At 42.4% G+C, this 24423-nt stretch overlaps 2 protein-coding genes and 1 long non-coding RNA gene across 4 annotated transcripts in view; 1 reads left to right on the top strand and 2 right to left on the bottom strand.

Moving 5' to 3' along the window:
• Positions 1-10487: 10487 nt before the first annotated feature.
• Positions 10488-14785, top strand: LOC142593787 (uncharacterized). The gene is made up of 4 exons (XR_012831135.1): positions 10488-10905; positions 12163-12253; positions 12943-13080; positions 14534-14785. It is a non-coding gene; the product is annotated as an uncharacterized LOC142593787 (long non-coding RNA).
• On the bottom strand, positions 14782-19163 carry SLC35E3 (solute carrier family 35 member E3). Its single transcript, XM_075712751.1, has 5 exons — positions 18774-19163; positions 18466-18576; positions 16653-16811; positions 15639-15721; positions 14782-15168 (listed from the first exon to the last, which is right to left on the bottom strand). Exons 1-5 carry the CDS (start codon positions 19161-19163, stop codon positions 14982-14984), a joined length of 930 nt encoding a protein of 309 aa, XP_075568866.1. The 3' UTR covers positions 14782-14981.
• Positions 19164-20847: 1684 nt separating this feature from the next.
• NUP107 (nucleoporin 107) overlaps positions 20848-24423 on the bottom strand; it is a 28672-nt gene continuing 25096 nt past the window's right edge. For both annotated transcript variants that reach the window (XM_075708008.1, XM_075708017.1), the window contains exons 21-26: positions 23994-24096; positions 23655-23815; positions 23264-23389; positions 22394-22507; positions 21930-22097; positions 20848-21064 (exon numbers count right to left, since the gene is read on the bottom strand). In XM_075708008.1, coding sequence (XP_075564123.1) covers positions 20957-21064; positions 21930-22097; positions 22394-22507; positions 23264-23389; positions 23655-23815; positions 23994-24096 — 780 coding nt within the window. In that variant the 3' untranslated portion in view covers positions 20848-20956. The remainder of the gene's footprint in view (positions 21065-21929; positions 22098-22393; positions 22508-23263; positions 23390-23654; positions 23816-23993; positions 24097-24423) is intronic.

The raw sequence follows: 24423 nt of genomic DNA, 5'->3' as shown, positions 1-24423 counted from the left end.
ATGGGAGGGAACTGGTGCAGTTTTACTGGGAGGGGAGCTATATCTGTGCTAGTTCTATCATCTTTCAGTGACTATAATGATACGGACTTTTCTGACTGATAAACAAAACTGACATTTTGTCCATCTGGTGAAACCCGTAAACTCCGACATTCGCAGAGAGGCTGGAGCATCCTGAATGACAGCAAATCAACCTGAACTCCCCTTGAGACCCAAGCCAAGAAGAGGACTGAATTCATGGGCTCCTAATAGTGAGTTTGTATGCACTGCATTGCTCTCTTTGTAAACTAGCAAACCCAAATCACTGTGTAACTTTATGTCCAGACAGTGGTTATTCAATCCTCTTGTCCTTTCCACTTCAAAATGGTGGCTGTATTTGGTCTGACTGAAAGACTCTCTTATGGGAAAGACAGAGAAAAAAAAGGCAGGTTTCCTAGATCAAGAGCCAGCACATATATGTAAAAGAATGACAAGCTGGCAGAGTAGAAAAGAAATTCACCAATGAATCCCAGACAGCTACAAACTTGTACCAAATTTTCCTTTTACCTAGCTGGCAAAATAGTCTGTGAGACAGTGCTTTACATCTCAAGCATATTGAGCTTTATGCAGAAAACAGGCTATACTGGAGAGGCAGTCACCTTGAAGCACGTGGTCTTGTGATCTTTTAAGTTTGCATAGCATAACAAATATGCAGTAAAGTTGGTTTTTTAATTATTTATATGTTTCCAGTGGTATATTAATGTTCTGATTTTAAAAAAGAGCCGAAGGGAAGGAGATTTACACATGACATGCACAGACGTTCTTCTTTAACTGCCCTAACATCCAGACAGCCTAGTTATGATATAGTTGTAGTGGGCCACACATTATACTTTCATCTTGAGCGATCTTTTCCCAGATTTCTTCTTCTAGCAGTAGTTGGAATTGGAGGATTTCGATTTCTGCAATATCTCAGAACTGGCATCCTTCGTTTTCATTTATGGCTGATTGTGTGATTTATTTCCTCCAGTCCACATGTATGGCTCTTCTGTACTTGCATCTCCATGAAGAACATAACTAGTCATCTTGCTCTCCATTGGCAATCACCTGACAGGATTGTCCAAGTACCTTATCAATATGACATAATCATATTAATGAATGTTAAGGATGTGGTAAGTGCTGTTCATTCACTTATTTTCTTAATGGCCCTGTTTGACCTGTTCCTTCCATTGCTCTCACAAAGGCTACTTAAAACATGGAAGGCAGCTGTTTAGCCTCAGCATTTAGGCTCCATCTGTGCATCAACTGTATCAGTTTCCCATTCTGCAGCTACTCACAGTTCATCTTACAGCTCCTTTTTCCTATTCAAATGTCCAATAAGAAAGGGCTGGGAAAGTAGGAACTAAACTGCATCTCCCAGAATTAATGGACTACGACTGTGAAGGGAAACCAAAGCAGGAAGTATTTCTGTCCTGTAACAGAACAGGCAAATGTCCCTAAAGATCTTGGAGATCTAAAGATCTCTGCGAAAATTCTTTGTCCTTCGATGGCAATCTACCATAGAGAAACCCTTCTTTTGTGGAAGATTCTAAGACCAGGTGCAAGGGGTTAAGTATAAGCACCCAGACTTTTCCAAAGGCCCGGACAACTTTAGGGAACTGAGCTGGCTAAGACGACAGCCGGGTGTCCCTGGGAGGAGTTCTGTGACCCACAGAGATGTAGCGGGCAGTTCTGCTGCAACAGCCTCAATGATTAATCTGCTTGTGCCAAGATGGGTGCTGAGGCCCTGGAGCATGACAGTCACAGAAATCAAGGGGAAAGTTCTCATACATGTTTTCCACTCTCACAGCTGCAGTGAGAAATGCTAAGAAAGTGGGATTTTGGCATTTGGGAGTTCAGGTGCCAGACACTGATTGGGATGACCAGCACTGTCTTGAGCTTCTTTTTTACATTCACCTCTGAATTTCTCCACTTTGCCCCCTATGGTGTTTTTCTCCCAGTACTTGCATATTCTTTGTCTCCTCCCCTCCAGGTCATTGCTGCTTTTCAGATTTTGTTAATATTTCCACAGTATATTTAATATATATATACTCTCTAGACACATAAAAAATAGTTTAATCCAAAGAGCTTGCAAACTATTCTGCAAATACTCTTATATGTCCTAATTTTTCATAATTACATGCAAAAATGTTTGTAGAATTGGATCAATAACGGAGCATACAGCAAGAGGGTTTACACCTTTTTAAAAGTGTTTTAATATCCATATATTTCATACCCTGCCTTTCTTCTTTTATTGCAGAGTTTTAGTTTTTCATAGCTTCCACCTGAAAGCCACCTGCTACTGGTTTCCAGTATGTGGCATATTTTAGCCTGAGGAGGACTCTTGATGGGTCCAGCTGCACTAGAGAAACTTGAACAAGGCAGGTAGTTCTTGAACGTGGCTTGTTTTTGTTACCAGAATAATTTTTTTTTTTTTTACTAAATATGAAACAGGAAAACCAAGGGGAATCCCCCGCCCCTGCTGCCCTACAAATTGAAACCTGTTTCTAAGTACCGGTGGGCAATACAGATCAGGATAACACCCAGTCTTTATCATGAAGGCAAGGTTTGGCGAGAGAGAGAGAGAGAGGAAGTATTAATACAAACGCGATATGAATTTTTGAAGGATGTGTGTGCCATTAAGCTTGTTTTTCTGCCACCTCCCCTGGCTCCATGAACCGGTCTGACAGACATTACCTTCGTTACAACCCTGCAGCCTTAGACCATGTAAGGTCTGTAAAACCATGTCAGCTTTGCAAGGAGGTTTGTCAGTGAAGGTTTGCTGGCAATTGTGCCATCTGGTGGAGAATAGGCTTTTTTCCATCTACAGCATGCAAAGAAAGGCTCAGAAATAAATGGAGAAGACTCGCACAAACCCATTGGTGCCACTGGAAAAGCAGGGCTCTGACTGCAGATGAAGAAGCCACGCAAACGATCGTTCTGTGCTTTGTTTGGTTCCATTGAAGTATTAATATCTCTGTTACCTCTTGCCTCCAGAGAAAGCAAGTGCATGGACTTTTTGGCATTCCTTCATTCAGCTGGTTTCACAGGGTCCATCTTAGCATCTTAGTTTAGATCACCCCTGTCATTTAAAAATAATCTTTTTAGCTGTGGTAGCTTTGGTTCTGTGCATTTTTCTTGGCAGTTTCTTCTGCCTTTCTTTGTGTACCTGGAGATATGTGTGGGCACTGGGCTTTGACTTCTGACCCACCTTACTTATCTTAACACCATGTTGTTCAGATATGAGCCAAGGCCAGAGGGGACACAGCGTGGTAGAACACTTTGAGAGAAATACACCACAAGGGAAAAATCCCAAATCCACCATTGTGGGTCTGTAAGATATTGCTGCATCATGATTTGGCTGTCAGGAGACAGGCTGCAGTTTCCCGCAGTAAAACAAGCCTCACACAAACATATGCAGAAATGCAGTACAGTGAGATATTTGAGAGCAGAGGTCTTCTGGCTTTCATTTCCAAAATACAGAGTTTCAAGAAGATTCATGAGAACGCTTGTTTTCCCCAATATCTACTGAAGAAGGTCTGGTAGAAGACAGACCATCCCTTTTGGAAGGTAAGTGCCTATCCTGATCTTTAACTCATTCAATGCAGGAGACGCCACAATATCTAATTTTCTCTTTCTTACCGTCTGGGATGTAGGTAAAGCTACAGAGAATCATTGACTTGGGCCTGTCTTACCCTCTTCCTGATCCCTAATCAGCCACATTATCTACCATTCCTGCTCTGCTCAAAGAAACGTATCAGTTGTGGGGCTTACTCAGCTGCACAGCCACGCAGAAATGGTTGGGTTTAATGGTAAGATAGGGAAGATTCAGCATGCATTTCTTTGGTAGGCATGTGTTGTGGTTTAGCCCCAGCCAGCAACTAAGCACCACGCAGCCGCTCGCCCACTCCCCCTGCCCCAATGGGATGGGGGAGAGAATCGGAGGAGTAAGAGTGAGAAACACTCATGGGTTGAGATAAGAACAGTTTAAGAATTGAAATAAAGTAAAATAGTAATGGTAATGATAACAACAATATAATAACAATAATAATAATAATATACAAAGTGATGCACAGTGCAATTGCTCACCACCCACCGACTGATACCCAGACAGTTCCTGAGCAGTGATCGCTCCCCCCGACCAACTCCCCCCAGTTTCTATACTGAGCATGACATCATATGGTATGGAATAGCCCTTTGGTCAGTTTGGATCAACTATTCTGGCTGTGCCCCCTCACAGTTTTCTTGTGCACCTGGCAGAGCATGGGAAGCTGAAAAGTCCTTGACTAGCATAAGCAGTACTTAGCAACAACTAAAACATCAGTGTGTTATCAGCATTCTTCTCCTACTAAATCCAAACCACAGCACTGTGCCTGCTACAAGGAAGAAAATTAACTCTATCCCAGCTGAAACCAGGACAGCATGCCACTTCACAGAGATCTGTTCCCATCCACCTCTTCCATCTTCTTGCTGCCCCTTCTGTTATACTGGCACAGATATTTGTGCATCTATGGCATAAAGTGGATAAAGTGATGTGGCACACCTGAGAAATAGTGTGTTTTTTTCTGCAGGTTACTTTTCAGCTAGATCAGTTCCCTGAGGTAATCCTGAGTAGCTACACAGTGGCTGGGCCAGGACATCACTGGAATGGTAGCAGACAGATAGGCAGGGAAAAGGCGGGATCTGCTTCAGCTAGCTTAGGCAGCAGTACTACTGAAGGTGAAGTTTACAGAAAGCTTGGCTGATTTCAGAGCACACCACTGCGAAAGAGGTGTCCCCTCCTCCTCCTCCTCGTCTCCTCACTGCTGGCTGCAAGCTCTGACGGCGAGACCTTTTTTGGAAGCAGCGTGGTGTTGGATTGACTCAAGCCACCTTGCATGGTTAGGTGATGCAGCTGAGCCCATCAAGTATCTCACTGAAAGAATGTCCCGAGCCCATCTGATGCCCAGTTCCCTTGCCAGAAGCTGTGCATTCCTAGCCAAGTATTTTTTTGAGCTGGCTTTGGCATATTTGATCACAGATTTAGGTGATTCAACAGCAGGCTATATACTTTTATTTGCTTTTATGTGCTGCTAGCATGTCAGCTTGCTTTATCATGCAGTCACAAGAGCACGAGACATCACAAGGAAAGCAGCAGGAACACATAGCTGGAAGCAGAGAACTGGAGATGGAAATGGGGAAATAACCCCTTCTGAAGGCAGGGAGCCATTCAGTGGTCTTTCCCTTATCATCTAACCACACCTTGAATGTTCCGCTGTTACCTGTGGTATCAGTCACCTGGGTTGATAAGTCACTGCAGTATCTGCTGTGATAGAACCAGGTCGAAATTCCCAGAAGTTTCCCTCAGACGTTACTTAGGAAGAAGTAAAGAGTACATGTTAACACTGATAATTACTTTAGCTAGTGCTAGCCAGCTTTTCCTGTGTTGCAAAGGAGCTGAAAGCTTTCTTTGCAAGAGGAGTTGAGTTGATTGTACCACTGAAGGCACTTCGGATGGTAATTTGCAGGCCATTCTGTTTTATAGCTTGCTTGCTCTGTACTTCAAGCTGAACCTGTTCTCTTCTGTGAAAGCTTCTTTGGAAATGTACATCTTGACATCTGTAGAGAGCATGTTTCAGCTGTGTATTTTGCATTCCACTTGTGCAGATATTAAGGGAATTTCCTTTGTGATAGCAAATACACACATTTCACTGTGGCAACTTTTTCTTTTTGATAACAGACTGGGAAGTGAGACCCTCCTTCATTTTGTGGCTAATCTTTCCATCACTTTCAAAGATTTTTCCCCACACATTTCCAAAAGTACGATCTTGGTATTTCTTTGCCTACTAGCAGGCACGATTTGCTGTTGTTATTACAGCTTTGATTAAGCAGCTCTAGCAAATAAAGTTGCTCCAGCTCAAGACATTACTTCCATCTGCTGTTGACGGTAGTTTCTTGGCAAAAGTTACTGCCCTTGCAACACAGTAAGTCAGAGGGATCACTACCCACATCTCAGTGGGTTCAGTTCACAGTGTGGCAGGTTAAACTGTTACTCAAGTGACTGCATCCAAGGGAGACCATGGCATGGCCACACATTCCTCTTTGCTGCCACAAAGATGGGAAAGGACAATCGTCTCTGGAAGAGGAGAAGCCAGCAGTAGCTGGGGAGCGGTACTGTCTCACATCACTGTCAGCACGTGCACACGGAGTAAGAGTCCTTTTGGTCCATGCAGCCATACAATTATTTTATGCAAGATCAAAAAGATGACTGCAGTAAAACTAAGGAAACTTTATGGTTTTATCTACACTTTATATATGCATTTCATCTCCCCATTTTTACTAGGTTTTGGTTCCAGTTTTCAATGCAAGCAATGCCTCTTTAGAGCCCAATGTCTCTAGCTTCTTTCTGCTACAACTCAACCCTGTCAAGCCACTTTTGCAGAAAAGTCTTTCCAGAAGTGTGTTTCATTTCAGTCATTCCTAGCCCCAAAACGTTAAATCCTGTTAGTCAATAAGGACATTGCATCCTAAAATAATTTCTTTAGATATCTTTGTATGCATTGATTTACATCCATTTTTAAAAGGAAACTCTGGAGAAGAGGGGACTGCTTATCTTACTTTTACACTCAATGAAAACACTGAGAATACTTAACTACAAGATATTTAAATCCTGGCTTGCTTAGGAACAAATAACTGATTAGAAAACTAACCAGCCTTTAAAAATAGTAGCCCAATGATTTCTGATTTGTGTGACACCCTGTGAATTGTTATAGGCTCTCGGATGAGTAAAGCTGTCTTCAAGGAAGCAGAAACAGCTGATGTAGCACAGACTGGTTCAGCTAAATGGAGCACGCTGAAAAGTAGGACCAACATACAAACCTTCCAAAGATCTTCCCTTTATACAGGGGACAAGGGGAATAGAGAGTTGCCAGTCCATGGCAGGCCGCAGACGCAGGCAACGAGCCACTGATGTTCAGAGCCAGCCAGTCTCCCAAAGACGTCAAGACCGCTTATAGGCACATAAATATGTTGTGGAGTGCTTGAGAAACTCTCAAGAGCCCTCAAAGGCTTCTGGCTAGGAGCTTGGTACCTGTACATGGGAAACAAGTATTTCTTACCGTTTCATTTACGTGTGAAACCTTCTCCTTCAAAACCTGCCTTCTGAGGCTGGGCATGCGGACGTTACGTCTGGACTAGTGAAAGAGGTGCCTTGCACCCTGCCCTGCTTCCCTCAGTCCTGTTTCTAGCCATGTGGTGTCACTCTTCTCCCTTGTCCCAGCACTAAAACTTGCCTGCCTGCACAGTAAGGCAATTAGCTTGCTGTCCGAACCAGTCATGGCTATTCGAACCAGTCATGGCTATTCGGCCTAGCAGAGGGTCAGATGAATCTCCTAGCTCAGACAGATCAAGGGGCAGAAGCAAGTGCCCAAGCTGTCTTCATGTGCCTTTAAGCAGTAACATGCTGTTCCACTGACTGCCATCTCATGTAATGCATGCTAAGAGCATGTCTTTCACTAAATCTGCTAGTTTCTGAAAGTTTCTGATTTTCAAACTACCTGTATTTTCTCTCTTCGGCACCCAAGATGAGGGTTGAATGATGCCCGAGTACAGCTGGTTCTGTAATCTTGCATCTAGTTCTATAAAAACAACTTACTGTGACTGTGGGTGCTGAGCAACCCCAGCTCAGTGCCATCCTCACACGTGTCCATCCACTCTGCTGTTGGCTAGACCTCATTGAGACTGTAGGTTTAGGGGTATAGGTTTACATGTCCACCCCGATAAAGGCAAAGCTCTCCGTGAATCAAAATAGCCTTTATGGGAAAATTTTGCTCGGGCTTTGTTTGGGAAACAAATCTATGACATCTTGGACTGGATGATCATAAAGGTCTTTTCCAACCTAAATGATTCTATGATTCTCTCTCTCTCCCTCTTTTTTTCTACCTGCAAACCAAAGTCTTACGCAAACTGCAGTGGAAGAAAAGCTGAAGAAGTGGGTCTCTAGGGAATGATACTAGCTAAAAAACATTGGTACATTGTTAATCCTGATCAGAAGAATCATCTTGCCGCTCAGAAAAGTGAGATTGTGTTTTCAGAAATGTGTCATAATTGCCTGAAGGACGTATGACCACCACCGTCGGTTTCTCCTCTCAGCTGGATTAACAAATAGGAAACCAGTCTTTGACTAACTGCCACAAGAAATGCATTTAACAAGTAAATCATGCTGGACCCCAGAAGCCCTTAACGTTGCCTTTCCACTCCTTGGAGAGAAGCGCTTTATTTTACAACAGTTGATGCTGTATAATACGAGCGGCTTTTTCCATTCAGCTGGAAGGCAGAAACCTGAGTGGAATCAACATGCACACATGTAGATAAATTACAAGATCTTAATCAAAGTTTTTAATATGCAACTCCAGTGTATTGTAAAACAAAACCTATTCAGTCACTGCAGTTAGTTACGCAACAGAAAGTAAGTGCGCAATTGGTTTCTTTTTCCCCAAAGAGTAAGGAGGATTAAAAACATGGACAGAGTAAGGAAGCAGAACAAGGATTCTGTTTCTTTGTTAAACAGCATACCTAATTTAGTTGGAGACCAAAAAAAATGTCAAACTTGTCAACTATGCAGCTTCATTTCTGGAAACGTTGAACACATGCCATTCTCTGTTAAGTACAATTGAAATGGAAGAAGTTCACACTGACAAATCTGGCCCTGCTATTCAGATGCCTAACAGTGGAGTTAAGCATCTAAACTTAGACCTTATGTTTAAAAACCTGCCTAGACACATACGTGCTGTATATTCCTCTCAGTTGTCTCTTAATCCAGTCTCACTTTTTTTTTTTTTTTTTTTTTTTAAAAAAACACAGCCACCTCTGTTCCAGGATCCCACTAGCCATGATTGCTCCATGTGCTTCACCTGATCATAACACAGCTCCTTCAAATGTTTGCTTCTCAGCTTCTGCTTCATAAGAAAGTAAAAAATACAACTGTTTCCAGTGCCAAGGTCATTAAAAATTACATTCTTATGCTGTGCTTCAACCAGAGATCTCCTCCCTGCATTTCCTGGATGTGACACAGCCGTCTACAGTTCTAAAAATAATCCTGCTTTTTTCTGACACACTGCTACCCTGCATGTGCATCCTGCATGTGCTAGTTACCCACACAGCCATGCTGGACTTCTTGGAGCTCCTTAAATATAACCATGTGCTTTCAAATGAGAGGCTTATATTCACATTCCAGTGAAGCCACTAACAAATCAGAATATATCTTTGCAATGCTAATCCTCAAGCAACCTTTGGATCATCCCCACCGCTTGCTTCTAAATACGTAATTTACTTTCATTACATTACATTTAATCTGTCCATGTCTGTTCCTGCCTTTCCATTACAAAGGCAGCATATTGTGCCTGTTGGGTACTGAGCTACTGCAGCTGGGTAGGCACATGCAACTCCTGAGCTAGCAAATTACCTCTTAATTCAGGTTAACCTGACTCCTCCTGTATTTTCAGCAATTTTTCTTTTTCTGGATTGGAAGGCAGTTAAGCAGCCCTAGGTAAAAGAAGCAACACTGGGTGCGGTCAACATATTTATGTGAGCAGTGAATACAATTTCTGTCTTAATTCCAGAAAATATAGTATAATCATACAGAAAGAGCAGACTGAAAGAGGAAAGGGAGCTTTCTTACGCACCTACTAAAGGGAAATTACAAAGACTAAAATTTGAAAGGATTTGTAACTGCTTTGCAACTAAAACAATGAAAAGGGATCACATTTCCCCTTTAGTTCTCATTGTACCATATATTGTAACTATGACCTTTTGGGCTGGGTTGGATCCCCTACAGCAGGGCTGACTGGACACTGCAGTTAGGTGAGGCGATGCAGTATGTGCTACTCCCCAAGGTCCATTAGACCTTTCAGCTACTGGAGGAAGATAGGAGCATGATCCACGTCAGTGAGATGAAAGCAGAAACAGTAACTTCAGTGAGACAAGCTCTGTAGGGAGAGGTGATATGTTTTCATTGGACCAACTGATAGAGTTGAAAAAAGGCAGACCAGCTTTCAGGAACACAAACCCTCCTTCACTAAGCCCAGCACGGCTGGGTGAAGGGAAGGCGGAACAATAGCTCCCTTCTCTCAGGAAGGTTAACCATCTGGCAAAGATTTTATACTGTCTGAGCCCAGTTATTTGGGGTTTTTTTGCATAGGATTTATATTTTCAATTTTTACATTATTAAAAGCTAGTTTAAACTAACTAAATTTGTCAGCTACTGGAGCACAGCAAGAATTCATACAATTCCGCTCTTGCATTCTTTGCAATATCTGCCCGGAGATAAAAAACCTGGAGGTAAACCCACACCTCTCCCCGCTGCTTAGCGCAGGTCTTTGTGGTAAGATGCCTCTGTGCCAATGTCTCTGTGCCTTAGAATAGCATTTCTCATTACCCAAGATTATATCAGCTCCTGCTGATAGTTTTTCACTTCATGCTCTTAACCCTCTGCAGCTGACATCATCTTTGCAGCAACTGAGCTGTCAAATGGAAGGCTGAGACTGGGATCGGAGAGAGAGCACCAGCAGGAAGACAGTGAATTTGTACAGAGCAGAAAGCTGGCGCTTGTGTGCATCTACCTGGTTATAACTGTAGAGAAGCAAACAGAAAGAGCTGCATCTTTACAGTTAGAAGAGTGAAATTCTTGTGCGAAACGAAACGTATCTTCACTATATATCCAGTCTACCTTTCATTTATTCAACTTTCCTTTCTTTTTCGTTTTCTCATTAAAATTTTGAGAGGAAAAAACCTGTTACACAAGCAAACACCTGCAAGTCTGCAATCCAAATTCTATTCTTTTAAAATCCAGGGAAGACACCAACTATGTAACTGGGAGCAAAACAACGTCTTGGGAGAAAAATCTTATTATGAAAGGTGGGTAAGAAAGGGAGAGTAAGGCTTGCTGTCTGAATTCCCTTAAACTGCAAGCCTCAGGTTTGTGGTTAAAAACAAGACGACAAAAAGCTCTCACCTATCAGAGCAAGTCTTCTTTTTCCCTTCCTAAGCACATTGGTGAATTCAGGCTGGATGTTTCTGCATCACTGCTAAATACATTAACAGTATGTCAGTGTTTAGTAGCACAGCATTGCTCAAGAGAAAGCCCCTTCTCAGCAGCCCAACTGTATAAACATATACGGCCAGTTACGAAATCCATCATTACTTTTTGATAGATTTTTGCAGAAAATGTGACAAACTAGACCTGGGTTAGCCATTAGCTGTACTCCAAAATGTTATAATAAAAAAAACTCTTCTAAAGCTCCTATTATATAAGACATTATAAACCCGAGATTTTTACCTTAATAGTTAACCAGCACTGACTACTACTAATATTTTTTAAAAAGTTTAATAAAAACCATGGGTAGCCCAAACAAGGCTTTAATGTTGCTTTAGCCCCAGGCCATCGCTGGGCATTCATTTCATGCAATGAGACAGCAAGAGGATACATTCCTGCTGAATTGCAGCTCTGTCTTGAAGGTAGACTTCCTGCAACACAAACCTCCTTTTCATACATGTTAACAGCAGCAAACTGCTCTCCTTCAGCCTCAAGCCTGAGAGAGTAGCTGTTCACCCATCAACAGGAAAACTCCTTTGGCACAGTGCCCCTAGAGCCTGCAAGAACTTAGCAAGTTGTGCAAAACCAGATGCAAAATCTGTCAAACAAGTACCGAGTTACCAAAGTTAAAGGTAACACAAAGCTTTTAACTGAGTATCTTTAAGTGAAGGCGTATGTCCTGTTCCTTTGGGGAAAATGAGAAAAACTCCTGTATGTTGTTCTAAAGTGTTTTCAGGGACAAGGCTAGAAAACATAACTCACAACTCATCACTCGTATTTTAATCAGAATCATCCGGATCTGCTCTAGTTTTTAAATGCCACCCTGGTACCTACGCTCGCTTTTCCACTGGAACTATATCAGTGGTAGTTTTTTAACGTAAAGAATGCTAAAATAAGCAGCAAAGCACTTGATGGCAGAAAAGGACCAAGGTCCATCTTGTTACCACAGTTTAGTCATATGCAGACTATGAAGTAAAATGAAAAGCAGAAAGTAAACACTGGAGTTCGTACAGTACGGCTGCAGTTGCAATGGCACATACAGGGTGTTAAAGATGCCAAGTCTCTGATTTCTCTTTCAGGAAAGCCCAAACTGAATGAAATACATATAATTAGCAGGAAAACATACTGAAGTGATATAGTAAAAACCAGAATATGCAAATCTCCCACCAGGTAAGTATCAGTAATTTTTATTAAACTCTACTTTTACCTCAAGTTTTAAAAGTTTGGCTAAGTAAATTATCACAGTGCTTGCAGTAAAAGCATCTAAACTGAAAGTCTCTCTTACCCCTTCCTTCTCTTTGTTGTTTGACAACCTCCTGAAGAAAGATTCAGTCCCCCTAACATAAAACTCTACATACACTTGCCTGTGAAGGAAGGAGTCGGCTGCTGCCAGAGTGACCCTATTCTGGCATCATAACAGTTAACTTGGTTTTGCTCCTGCCCTCCTCCCCAGTACCACTGGGAGAGCATCTTATACACACCTAGACCCCCAAAGTGTATGCAATTCAAGCAGAAGATGAAAAAAGACAAGAACAACTGCTCTCCCATGCAATAAACAGCTATCAGTCAAGTGATTAAAAATTTATTCCCACCCTACACATGGTATCCAAAGAAACGATACATACAAAGATCTATTTATCCCACAATTACACAAGCATCCTGGATTTAATATTTTGAACCATATGACAAAGTTCAAGATACTTTATTTGTTAGACACAACAGGTAAATCTCAAAGGAGAGTTCTTGAATATATGAAAAAAAATCATGTCACTTAAGTGACCTCCACAGCTTATACATTCCAGCAACACACTGTATTTATAACGTACTGTTTTAATGACACTGTTAACTTTCTCTTGCAGATCTGCTCCTCTCCTTAAGGAGTCCTTTGTATTATCAGACATGGTTCCTTTGTTCATTCTAACATGCTATATTTACATCAGTATCATCCCAAATATTGTTGTCGTACAGGCTTCTAATTCAGTTGTTGTTTTCTAACTGTAAGAGTCTTTGCAGTCTATCTACATTTTAGAAGAACTTGTGCACAGCACAAATTAATGCAAATGGCTTTGTCAGTATACATACTGAAGGATACGCATCCAGAGATTGACTGTCTGAACACATCTTTCAGTAGTCCAGGCTGTATTTTCAAACTAATTATAGATTTATAAAAACGTATACAAAAAATTATCCTTGGACCAGTACAATGTCTAAGACACAGTCGGTAAAGATGTAAAATTATTCAGGTATTTCTAACTCTGAAATTATATAGAGTATTACGGTGTAAACTTCGGTTACACAGAGAAATAATTTCTTCTTAAATCAAGAACTCTGTAACAGAATAAATAATTTACAAGCTTGAGAAGACCTGCATTGTTTCTTACACAAAGACTTGTTAGCTTTAGTGTAAAAAGCTTAGAGGAACTAAATATAATTTCTGTCGGTGGTTGTAAAACTTAAATACCTGCTTTTGTTCACATAATTCCCCTCTTTAAATCTACTGGAGGTAGATGAAGGTAAAACGAACCCCAAAATGTAAGGATTAAGATACTGCAAATAAATTCAAAACCTGCAGATCTAGTGAACATATGTTCTCACCAGATTTACTGAAAGCAGTGATTTTTTCTTTCTTGTTTTTAAAAATAGAACAGCACTCAACTTCTTCCTTCCACGTTGTCAAAATCAGTGCTTCATATGGGTATAGAATAATTTTCAAAGTGTTCCCGAATTAGAGCAGAAGCAGGTCCCACCTCACACTCTTCTGCCACTCTCATACGTTTCTGGGGACTGTCTGTTGAGGAAACGCTGCCTACCCAGCACTGCCCCGACAGCTCCCGGGCCTCCCCCTGGAACAGCAGCAGACAAATCTGCAGATCCCACCGAATGTAACTCTTGGGGAAAGGTGTGGGAGCGAGGGAGGTGGGGCTGAAGGTGGGAGAGAGAACCGGGCAACCTTCATGTCCATTACAGATGGTGACCTTTCCGAAGATTGCTCCAGAAATATTTTTAGCATGGGTGTCTGCGTGCAAGGGCTGCAAAATATTTGGTTATTACCACAAAATCAGAGACTTTATTAGGCTCACGAGTATTTACAAGATCTCATGTAAAGCCTTGGTTTTGGCATAGAGAAAATTATAAAGCAGTAACAGAATTTTCTAAAACGTTAATGACTTCATTAATGTCCTGACGGACCAAAAGAAAAATTTAAGATGAACCACTTAGATCTGATTTCCTACTTTTGAATAGCTTGGCCTGTGGCTTCAAGTTTTCCAATGTTTCCTCTAGTCTCTCTCCACCTGTAATTTTATCTACTTTCTCCAGCCCACATTTATCAACGTGTTGAACACATACATACATAACATACATAAGAAAGCGTAGAAGAAATAGGAATGAGCTTAGCGGCCCTTTTCAAAACTACTGAACAAAGTATATTTCCTCTTCATTGTTCACCAGATAAAAAGGAGGAAGCATCACTACATACCAGGACATCTGCATAAAAATGCCTTCAAGTTTCTTCACAACAATAATACTGGCATGATCACAAAGACAGAATTCCTCTTCTTTCTCTCTCTGTATTAGAACTGTCGCCATCATGATCTCATTTGGTATGCAAGAAATATAATTACTTCCGTACAATTTCCACAGCTATTTGAAGTGTGCCATTTTCTCTTTTAAGTTACCATTTAAATTGAATGAAAACGATAGGATGGACTGAGATGGCAAACCCCCAGCATTTTACATAAATTCAGTTTGTTTGGTTTAGTTACAGAATAACGATCCTGGCGGTTAAACTAAAACCGTAGGTCTAAATGAATGAGGCAATTTTGTGCATTCTACAATCAATGCATATTTAAATACTTGTTTTCCTTCACAATATTATTAATCTCCAGAAACCCTGGCTTTATGGACGCTGAACCAATTTACTCTTACTGCTTTCCTGCTCACTAAGCTTGAAGTGGGTGTAAGCTAAAATACCCAACAATGTGCACAGAATCCCAAGGCCTTGATTAACAGACAGTGGATCCTTAAATAAGAGGCACCCTCCCAGGAGGGTGATGCAGAACTTGAAATGTCCAAACATGTTATACCTAGACATCTGTTAAGGATAACAGCAAATATCAGTATTATTTTTTGTAAAAAGAAACACCTGGGAACTTCATTAATCACATCCAAAGCATGCAAAGCTATGTCACATTGACTTCAACTCATGCAACTTTCCCGCATCTCTGCGGCTACGAGAATTAACCTCCACGTAAAGCTTTTCACCCACCATACGCTACAAACTAACTGACACGCCAACACTTCCTCAAGGTAGCCAACGTGTGGGTAAACACTCTTTGTAGGTATGAAGGTCACGTCAGTAAGTTAACCGCCGTATCTATACAAACCACAAACTAAGAAACAAAATGCACTGAAACATGAATGTGCTTTTCCAGCTTCATCATTTAAGACAAAGCAGGCCGGTTACCAAACAATTTTCTCACAGTAAATCAGCCCAAATGAATGCTAACATAATTCATCTGGAAACCAGAGAAACAACGCATGTTACAAAGGATACGTGACAGGCGACGTATTTCCAATGATCCAGTAAATGGACAAGTTTACCATAAAGGCTATTATACCAGACAGCAGTACCATTATCTGTGGATTGATGGACACAGTCAGTAACGTGACACGCGCTCGGCCATTTGTAGAGACATTCCAGGTTATTTAGCTAGTTTCCTTTACTTTCAAATGCAAAGTATCAGGCAAGAAAAACATAGGGAGAACAAAATCAGTACTTCAAATCAGTACAGACATTGGTGATGTAAGCAGCTCAGGGTATGATGTCCATAAATATATACTGGTATAACCACAAGCCTTTTCTTCTTTACTCTCAGTGAACGTTTAAGAGTAATTTGGAAAATCTTGCTACTCATACGCATAGAAGTTGTGTTCTTTACCTTTGAGACAAAGTCTTATTTGTGGTCATGCAAAAAACCCACTGTTTTGGAAAAATATCTGATTTTATTATTGTGAATACTTGCTATTCCATTCATAAACCGCAGCATTACGAGAAATGACCCGTCACTGAGTGGCATGATCAGCAGTGGTGAGAACATGCCACTGGCTCTTTTTTGGACAGAAGGATAAAGAGAGAAATTATAGCTGCCTTGGTGAAAATAAACTAGAAATTCTAGAGAATGGCAAATATTGGCATCCTTCCACAGAAGAGGAGTTGAGAGTGTCAAAAGCGAGCATGCTTATCTCTTGTCCGAGTGGACAGTAAGAGCTGGAACTAGGGCACTTACATATTTTTAATTTAATACATTAGGGGAAGCTTCTGGATTTTGTCAGATTTTCCTATTGTTCAGATGCCCTCTAAACAGAAACAAGAAAAAGGAGGTGAATCAATTGATAGACTCCTCTGGGAGGAAGTGGGGCAGACACAAGAAGTTTTCTTCTCTTGCACATGCCCCTCTCACCTCATCATAGTCAACTGACTGTTCTTCACAAAGAAACAGATCTTAGTATCAAATTTAACTACATCAAAGATGACTATTTATTTAAATAAAGTCAATAAAATCCTTACCACAGCAGAAAGCGTCCAGGGCCCAAATATTCCCCCTTCTCCAAAGACTGGCTCGAAGAAGGGTACGATGAACAACAACATAGCCGAGGACATTGGTGCCTGATAGTACAGCAACTGCATAGAGTTTACCTGCAACTCATGCTGCTTAGCTCCTACCCACTAAAACCAAAAGAGAAGGCTGTTAAACATGAGGGAAAAAAACCCATAAACGGAAAACTTGAGCAAAAGCAAATGGGCTACTAACACAGAGCGAATCTCATGCGGACACTACTACATAAACAGACGGCTGAGCATCGATCTTCCACTTTTGCCTAAGCAGAGGCCTACGTGTTTGTCTCCTGTAATCATACAAGCTGGAGAGCGCAGTCATGTGAAGAGGAAAGCGTATGCAGGGGCACTGAAAACCCCCTGAAGTGCCTAAACTTTCCTTTTCCCATAGCCTAGGGGTAAGGTATTATACTTGAGGAAGAACAAAAAAAAAAAAGCAGATCTGGGAAGAAAATGCCAGCTCCCTTTTATTCTCGAGACAAGTTCCAGATCCTGTCTATGATGGAGCTGAGCACCTTTGCCTAAGCAGAGATCTGCTATTGCTCCTTCTCATTTTCCTCCACACAGAAGCTCACAAACCAGTAAACGTTTGGCATTTTTTTGCCAGCTTATTCCAAATCTACTGGATTTCATTTCAATATTGACTATAATCATAGCATGCTGAGACAACATCAGTTATCTAAGGATACAAGGATAGATGCTATAGGCAAAAGGATACAGCTTTATATTAAACTGAAGAGTGATGTTTACATTAATACTTCATAAATCACATTCACGGGTAACATGGATTCCGCTGTATACAATATAAACTTGCTAAGTTTTTTTAAAAAAACCTACAGGACAATTTAACTCAGGTACTATAATTTCTCCAGTACACATACCATCACCTAAAGTTACTAAGCGGCACCTCTCTCCTCCTCCTGCCCCAAAACAGGGAAAGAGACTGTTATTTATCGTCTTGCACGCTACAGGTCAGAGCCTCACTTCTTTTGGAGGCACAGTACATCTGTTACAAAGAGATTCACGCTTAAATCGATGATGACTATGACATCAACATGACAGGGGGCTCTTATTAAGGAGGCTTGTATAATCATGGCCAATAATGAGCTGATCCTGAGCTGTTAGTACAATGTTACAGTGGAAAGGGCTAAGGCAGTTCTTGGATGCATCTATTTTTTCAACCACAATCAGCCAAAAAGGTTATGTTGTGCCTGTATTTGGCATTAGCGCACCCTTGAGAGAAACAGCTCAGACTGTGCAGAGTTGAAACTGAAGAAGGATGCTGATAAAAATGTCAATAGCTCAAGGGTAAACTATGGGATTAACTGAAGGACTGGAAAAGGTCCTCTATAGGGAAAGGCCCAAATGCGAGGCACTTGCTTCAGCAAGGAGAGAATCCATGCTCTCTAGGAAAAGACTTTTACTGATGAAGTGATCTTTATCCTTTGAAAAGATGCTCACGACCACGTTAAAGACGACACCCCAATATCTAGCAGCGAGGACGATCGATTCCTTAAACGATTTACCAGGGGTTGCGGTGAATTATCACAATTTGGGTTTGGTTTTGTTTTTTTTTTTAATAAATAATGGAGTATGGAGGGCTTCCTGAAAGGCAGGGTGCCGTTCAAAGGCGATCTAACCGAGGGACCAGCAGGCTGAAGACCAACCACCACAAGGCTCCCGCCCTCCTCACCCCCCACACACGGCCGCCATTACCCCCCACACCGCCGCCATTACTCCCCACACCGCCCCCGCCATTACCCACCACTTGGTAGAGGGAGGTCACCAGGACGCCCAAGGTGGCGAAGGCCATCCCGAGGACGCTGAACTTCACGTCGTAGTAGGAGTTGAGGAAGACGCCCAGCGTGATGGGGATCTGTGGAGGAAAATTTTTGGGGGGGGGGGAGGGGGTTAGGCCGGGCCGCTGCCTGAGGCGTCGCTGAGGGCCGGGAGACCGGAGGGAGGGCGGGGGGCGCGGATCCCGCGCCCCCCGCCCTCCCTCCGGTCTCCCGGCCCTCAGCGACGCCCGAGAGCCGCCCCTTCCCGCTCCCCTCAGCCCCTCCGCCTCCTCACCAGGGTAAGCTTGATACGGAGAGGGAAAGTCTTGCCGTAAGCCAGGCTCTGGATAACCACGATGACCGGCGTGGTCATGGCCTTAGCCAGCTGGTAGGTGCCGATGGTGTTGCTCTGCAGGGAGAGGTTGGTGAAGACGACGAAGCCGCAGAAGCTGAGGGCCAAAGGCAGCACCTGGGAGGGCTGGAGGCTTTTGGGGGAGAAGGCGCCGAGCGCCTGGCACAGGTAGAGGCCGAGCCAGGTGATGGCGAAATGCACCAGGGTGAGGCTGAGGTTGGGGAAGCCCAGCCGCACGTACAGCCACTTGTTCAGGAAGACGATGCAGATGGAGGCGGCCAGGTTCACCAGCAGCCCCGCCGCCAGCCGACCCTGCGCCGGCATCCAGCCCATGGCGTCCCGCGGTGGGGGGACCGGCCAGCGCCGCGGCTCAGGCAGCCCCGCCGGCCGCCAGCGAACCGGCCGGGCCGCCGCTACCGCCCAGCCCCCGCCCCCGCCGGCACACGTGGGCCCGCGCCTTCCGGTGGCCCCGCCCGCCCCGGCACGGCCCCGCGGGCGGAGCTGCGCATCCCGCCGGCCCGGCCCGGCCGCCGGGGAGCCGGGCCTGCCGCCGCGGACCTCCTCACGGAGAACGTGCAGCAGAAAAGGCGGCCCGCGGCCCACGCAGGACCCCCCCCCCCAATCCCGAGTACCCCCACGCCGTACGTGGGGTACCGCCACCTCCCGCCCTGCTGTGCAGCGGGACAGCTGTACAATCACCTCTCAACAACCGGCCTGGGTATTCCTATAGACACACACATAAAAATGGATGTACATAGAGGTATAGCGCTGTCGTGGTTTAGCCCCAGCCAGCGACTCAGCACCACGCAGCCGCTCGCTCACTCCCCCTACCCCGATGGGATGGGGGAGGGAATTGGAGGAGTAAGAGTGAGAAACACTCCTGGGGTGAGATAAGAACAGTTTAATAATTGAAAAAAAGTAAAATAGTAATGATAATAATAACAATATAATAATGATAATAATGATATACAAAGCAAGTGATGCATAGTGCAGTTGCTCACCACCCGCCGACCGATACTCAGACAGTTCCCGAGCAGCGACTGCTGCTCCCTGGCCAACCCCCCCAGTTTCTATACTGAGCATGATGTCATATGGTATGGAATAGCCCTTTGGTCAGTTTGGGTCAACTATTCTGGCTGTGCCCCCTCCCAGTTTCTTGTGCACCTGGCAGAGCATGGGAAGCTGAAAAGTCCTTGACCAGCATAAGCAGTACTCAGCAACAACTAAAACATCAGTGTGTTATCAACATTCTTCTCCTACTAAATCCAAAACACAGCACTATGCCTGCTACTAGGAAGAAAATTAACTCTATCCCAGCCGAACCCAGGACAAGCGCAAAGGACATTCTTCGTCAAGTGTCGGAAGAAGCAGCTCCAGCGAAGGAGCAGCAGCCCTTGCCTGACCGCACTACAGCTCTGCCCTCCGCGCTCACCAGTGAAGGGACAAGCAGCTGAACGCGTGTTTACATGTGAAAAGGGCTGGAACAAGGTTTCTAAATAAATCGGAGAATCTCAGACTTTGGAGTTTTGAGGTATGATCGCCTTTTCTCCAGTTCAGGATTACATCAGCATTTTAGCAACTACACAACATACATGAGAACGGTACAAGCCCCAGAGCAAGCCCCGCTCTCTCCTGAAGGGCTGGTGGTAGCCATTCGCTTTCCTCCTCTGATGTTCCTTTGCTCTAGCTTTCCGCTTTCTTCTCCCCTGCTTTCCACACGCAACCTCCTCCCGTCTCACCTTCCCCTCCACTGCACCCTTGTGCATTCTTCTCCTGCCGAATAATGTTTCCAGCCTACAGGCAGCTCTTTGGCGTGTCGCAAAGAGATCAAAGAGGTTCACACAATCACCATATTATATAGTGACATTCTAGATTAGAATGAACAAACATTTTCTATTTGTGAAGCACTTTTATTAGAAAAAAATACATTATGAAAAAGGTTGTATAACAAATATCCTCTCTCAAGTTGGTCAGAATTTTTCAAGTTGAAATTGAAACCTGAGGGTTACGTTTTTTCCCCCCCAAAGATCAGAACAGTTTATCCGAGTCATGGTTTTGTTTTTGTTTTTTTTTAAATAACCAGAATGTCCACATTCAGCAGTTTTTGCAAGTATCTATATGAAATCCTATGACTGAATTTCATATCCCAAAGGATCAAGATCCTGGTCCAGAAGCATCAGAGAAGATTCCCTCAGCTTCTGTAAAAGCTTTCGGAGTTCTTCTTTTGAAAATACCTAAGAATAAAAAAAAAGACATAATGAGTTATATTTATTTGCAATGAACAGCACTGACACTAAGTTACTCAATTTTTTTTTTCTTTCTTTCTTCCTATCTATTTAGGACAGTGTGAACACCAGGCATTTCAGAATGGCATTTTGTAAAGGACTGGAAGCTAGTAGCAGTACCCAAAACCTGAAGGTGGTCTCAAGATAGCTCTGACTCATAACTACTAGAAAGATTATTGGTAATCAGCCATATTTAATTTTCCTGTTATTGTTGGCAGAGATCTTAAGCCAATCCAGGCGAATGCATCACAGTATTTTTTTTAGCCTTGATGTTTCTCTTCAGATTTCTAATCCTTGGGGCTTTTTTTTTGGGGGGGGGGGGGGGAAGTGTTGCAGCTTAGGTTTTGGGGTTTTTTTTTTGTTTGTTTGGGATTTTTAAGTGATAAAGTTTTTTTGTGTTGTTTTTCAGGATTTTGGAGGGAGAGAAGGTTAGGTAAACCAAGTGCTCCAAAACAAAACCTGCTTATACAATGTTCTGAAATGTAATGGAAATACATAAAAAAAAAAATATTACAATTCCACAGTTCAACTTATTTCAATTCAATAGCCCCCATCCGAAAATTAGTAACTGCACTACTCAGAACTGCCTGTCAAAACATTGGCACCATCTTCAGTGTTTCAAAGTTAACTCTTTGATTCCTTAAGCCAGCATACAAGGAAACCCTTTACTACTGCAGTGAATGGGAAGAGATGAAGAAACTTATGATGTTAAGGAACATATGGCATCTTCCTCTCTATATAGAAGCTTTTTCCACAGTCAACCCACAGAGCTTTTAAATGGAAGCTAAGCTGTCTGCAGCTCTCAATAACTCACCCTATAAAGCTTGTGTCGCTCAGAAGCAACCATGTCAGCCAGTCGTAGGCACTCCTGATACTGTCCAGTACTATGCAACACCGTGTGCAGTAAAAAGCACATCATGGGCAGACACAGCTTTCGAAGCAAAATCATCTGGTGTGTTCGTTCAGGGTCATCCTCGGCATCCTTACCATAGCAAAATAATATATTAGTATTACAAACATTTACCTTTAAAAGGCAACTCAGCATAACTACATAATTAGCAGCGTCAGAGGTGAAAAACTGGACTAACCAGCCTCGACTGGACTGCCAGTTCTGATTTATATGGTTACTGAAGGGGAAGCAATCTGTAACTGGTCACAGCAAGGCCAGAGTGAGTTGTAACAGAGTAAACAGAAGCACATCAAACTAAAGATGACAAAGGTACAACTGGGTACAATCTGCCTTTGTGGTCTACGCCATGATATAAAAATTCATTTTACCTCTCTAACATCAACCATCCATCCTCCATCAACAAACAGCAACACATTGTACATTTTCTCTTTCACATCAGCTGTAAGAGCATCCAAGAGGCCTTTCCAAATACCATAGTCCATCTGGCAAAGAAACAAAAAATAAACTACTGCAGAACAGGGTAATTTCCAAGGCTATTTTAACACAGACTCTTCACCTAGCATGCAACAGCCAGTGCAGCTGTAATTCAAATCAGAATCTTCAGCCAATTGCCAAAACCTAAAAGCCTGCTGCTAACAGCTATTTCCATTCTTGCTTAATTCCCTGTCCAGAGAGTCGGACAGGTTGTTCAGAAGCAGTCAAAGCCACTAGAGGAAGATAATTTTAAATAATAATTTTAAATAACTTACTCTGCCATGCTTATATAACAAATACTTGTATAAACTGAATACAGTGTATTGAGCCAGATATGCAAAAAGAACTTTTGGCAAAACAAACAGAAAACGCAGCACCTTTCAGAGAAGAAAACGTGACAAATGCAAGAACACAAGACAGCCTTCATCCTCCATTTCCAGGGAAGAGTTAATAGCAAAACCGAGTACTCAGATTTATCAGTAACACCGACAATCAACACACTATAATGAATATTTACTATTACAGTATACAGTATTATATGTAAAGCTGAGTCATGTAAGAATAAAGCATGAGAACTTACTGCGCAGTGGCATTACTATTCTATCTCACACTCCCTCTTTTCAACATAAAAAATAGAATAATTTATAATAGAGTTCTTAAGCAATATGAATTAGCAGATTTCTACTCTGTTTCATTAAACTAAGACTGCCTCCCAAGCAAGAACGTAAACGTTTGTAGTAATAACAACTTGAACTTTTACCTACCTCATACTTCTTTTCTTTATGTTCATGGGCCACTTTTTCAGTGAAACTTGCTTGTGGTAACAAAGAAGGCTTCTGTGGAGCTGAGTTCATGTGTTTAAACCATTCATTGAAGGTTTCGTGGGCTTCCTGGAGTGCATTGGAAACAGCGTTTTGACATTTTTGACTCATTTATATAATTACAAGAATGTCATTAAATGCACAAAAGCCGAAAGTTACTTTTAAGTATAAAAAGAACCTCGCTATTTTGTAAACTCTCAGCTATAGTGCATCCAGGAATGTGATGGGTTCAGAAGTTAAATCAAGTGGACAAAGCTTAAAGTTTCACCACCAAGGCAAAGCCACCATTATTTCTAACTAATAACTTGGGATAGAGCATATATCTGAAACTCACCAAATATGCCCGAATACATAAGTGTTCCCTTATAGCATTGTCATCTTCAGCTGGAAGTGGAGTATCCATTCCCTGTTCTTCCCATTGGTTATATATTTCTGCTATGGAGTCTTGGGGAATCTTCAAAAACACATCTTTTGCAGCTTCATGTTTCTTGGATGCTATGAGAATGTGAACCGAGTATCAACAGCTTTGCAATTTCCATACTTTATTCTTATAAACTGGCAAACCCACGCTTTTTAATAGACTAGATTCAAAGTTGTATCAAATGTAGTGCCAAGAGCCAATAAGAACAAACCCAACATTTAAAAAGTCTACAATAGTGGTGAAGTTTAGTACCCAAGAACTTCCTCATGATTGCATTGCTTTGCTTAAGTGCTTCTGCCCTCTGCGCAGGATCAAATACGAGCCAGTCAATTACATCTATTTTCAGCCGATCTGCCTGTAAAAACCAACATACAGATTCACTAACATTTCAAGCATACAGCTGATGTTAGACACATTAAATCTGGTCAATGAAATACACAAGTTTCTAGAGATCTTTGGAGAGCATTATGACATACTAACAAGGATCACTTTATTCACAACTTTAGTATCAAAAGCTTAGAAAACAATCTCTGCAATCTAGAATCATTCAAAAATCCATTTCTAAGTATTTCCAAGATATTCAATGGGTGAGCACCAGCTCTCAAAAAATTTTATGGATTACCATGCATCCTCCTCAAAGTTTAATATGAACACACTGTATGCACATGGTTTATGAAGCCCC

Source organism: Pelecanus crispus, chromosome 1 (assembly GCF_030463565.1).
Source record: "Pelecanus crispus isolate bPelCri1 chromosome 1, bPelCri1.pri, whole genome shotgun sequence".
In the NCBI taxonomy this organism is placed as follows: Eukaryota; Metazoa; Chordata; class Aves; order Pelecaniformes; family Pelecanidae; genus Pelecanus; species Pelecanus crispus.
The sequence above is the reverse complement of the archived record's forward strand: the minus strand, read 5'-3'. Positions and strand labels throughout refer to the sequence as shown.

Bases quoted from the DNA above. Each gene is read 5' to 3' on its own strand.
- SLC35E3 (XM_075712751.1), bottom strand. From the start codon at position 19,163: ATGGGCTGGATGCCGGCGCAGGGTCGGCTGGCGGCGGGGCTGCTGGTG. The intron at 15,722-16,652 runs GTAAGGATTTTA...ATCAATCCACAG, and splicing joins CCTGGACGCTTTCTGCTGTG to ATAATGGTACTGCTGTCTGG. The intron at 15,169-15,638 runs GTATCCTTTGTA...ACAGATGTCTAG, and splicing joins GGAAATACGTCGCCTGTCAC to GTATAACATGTTTGGACATT.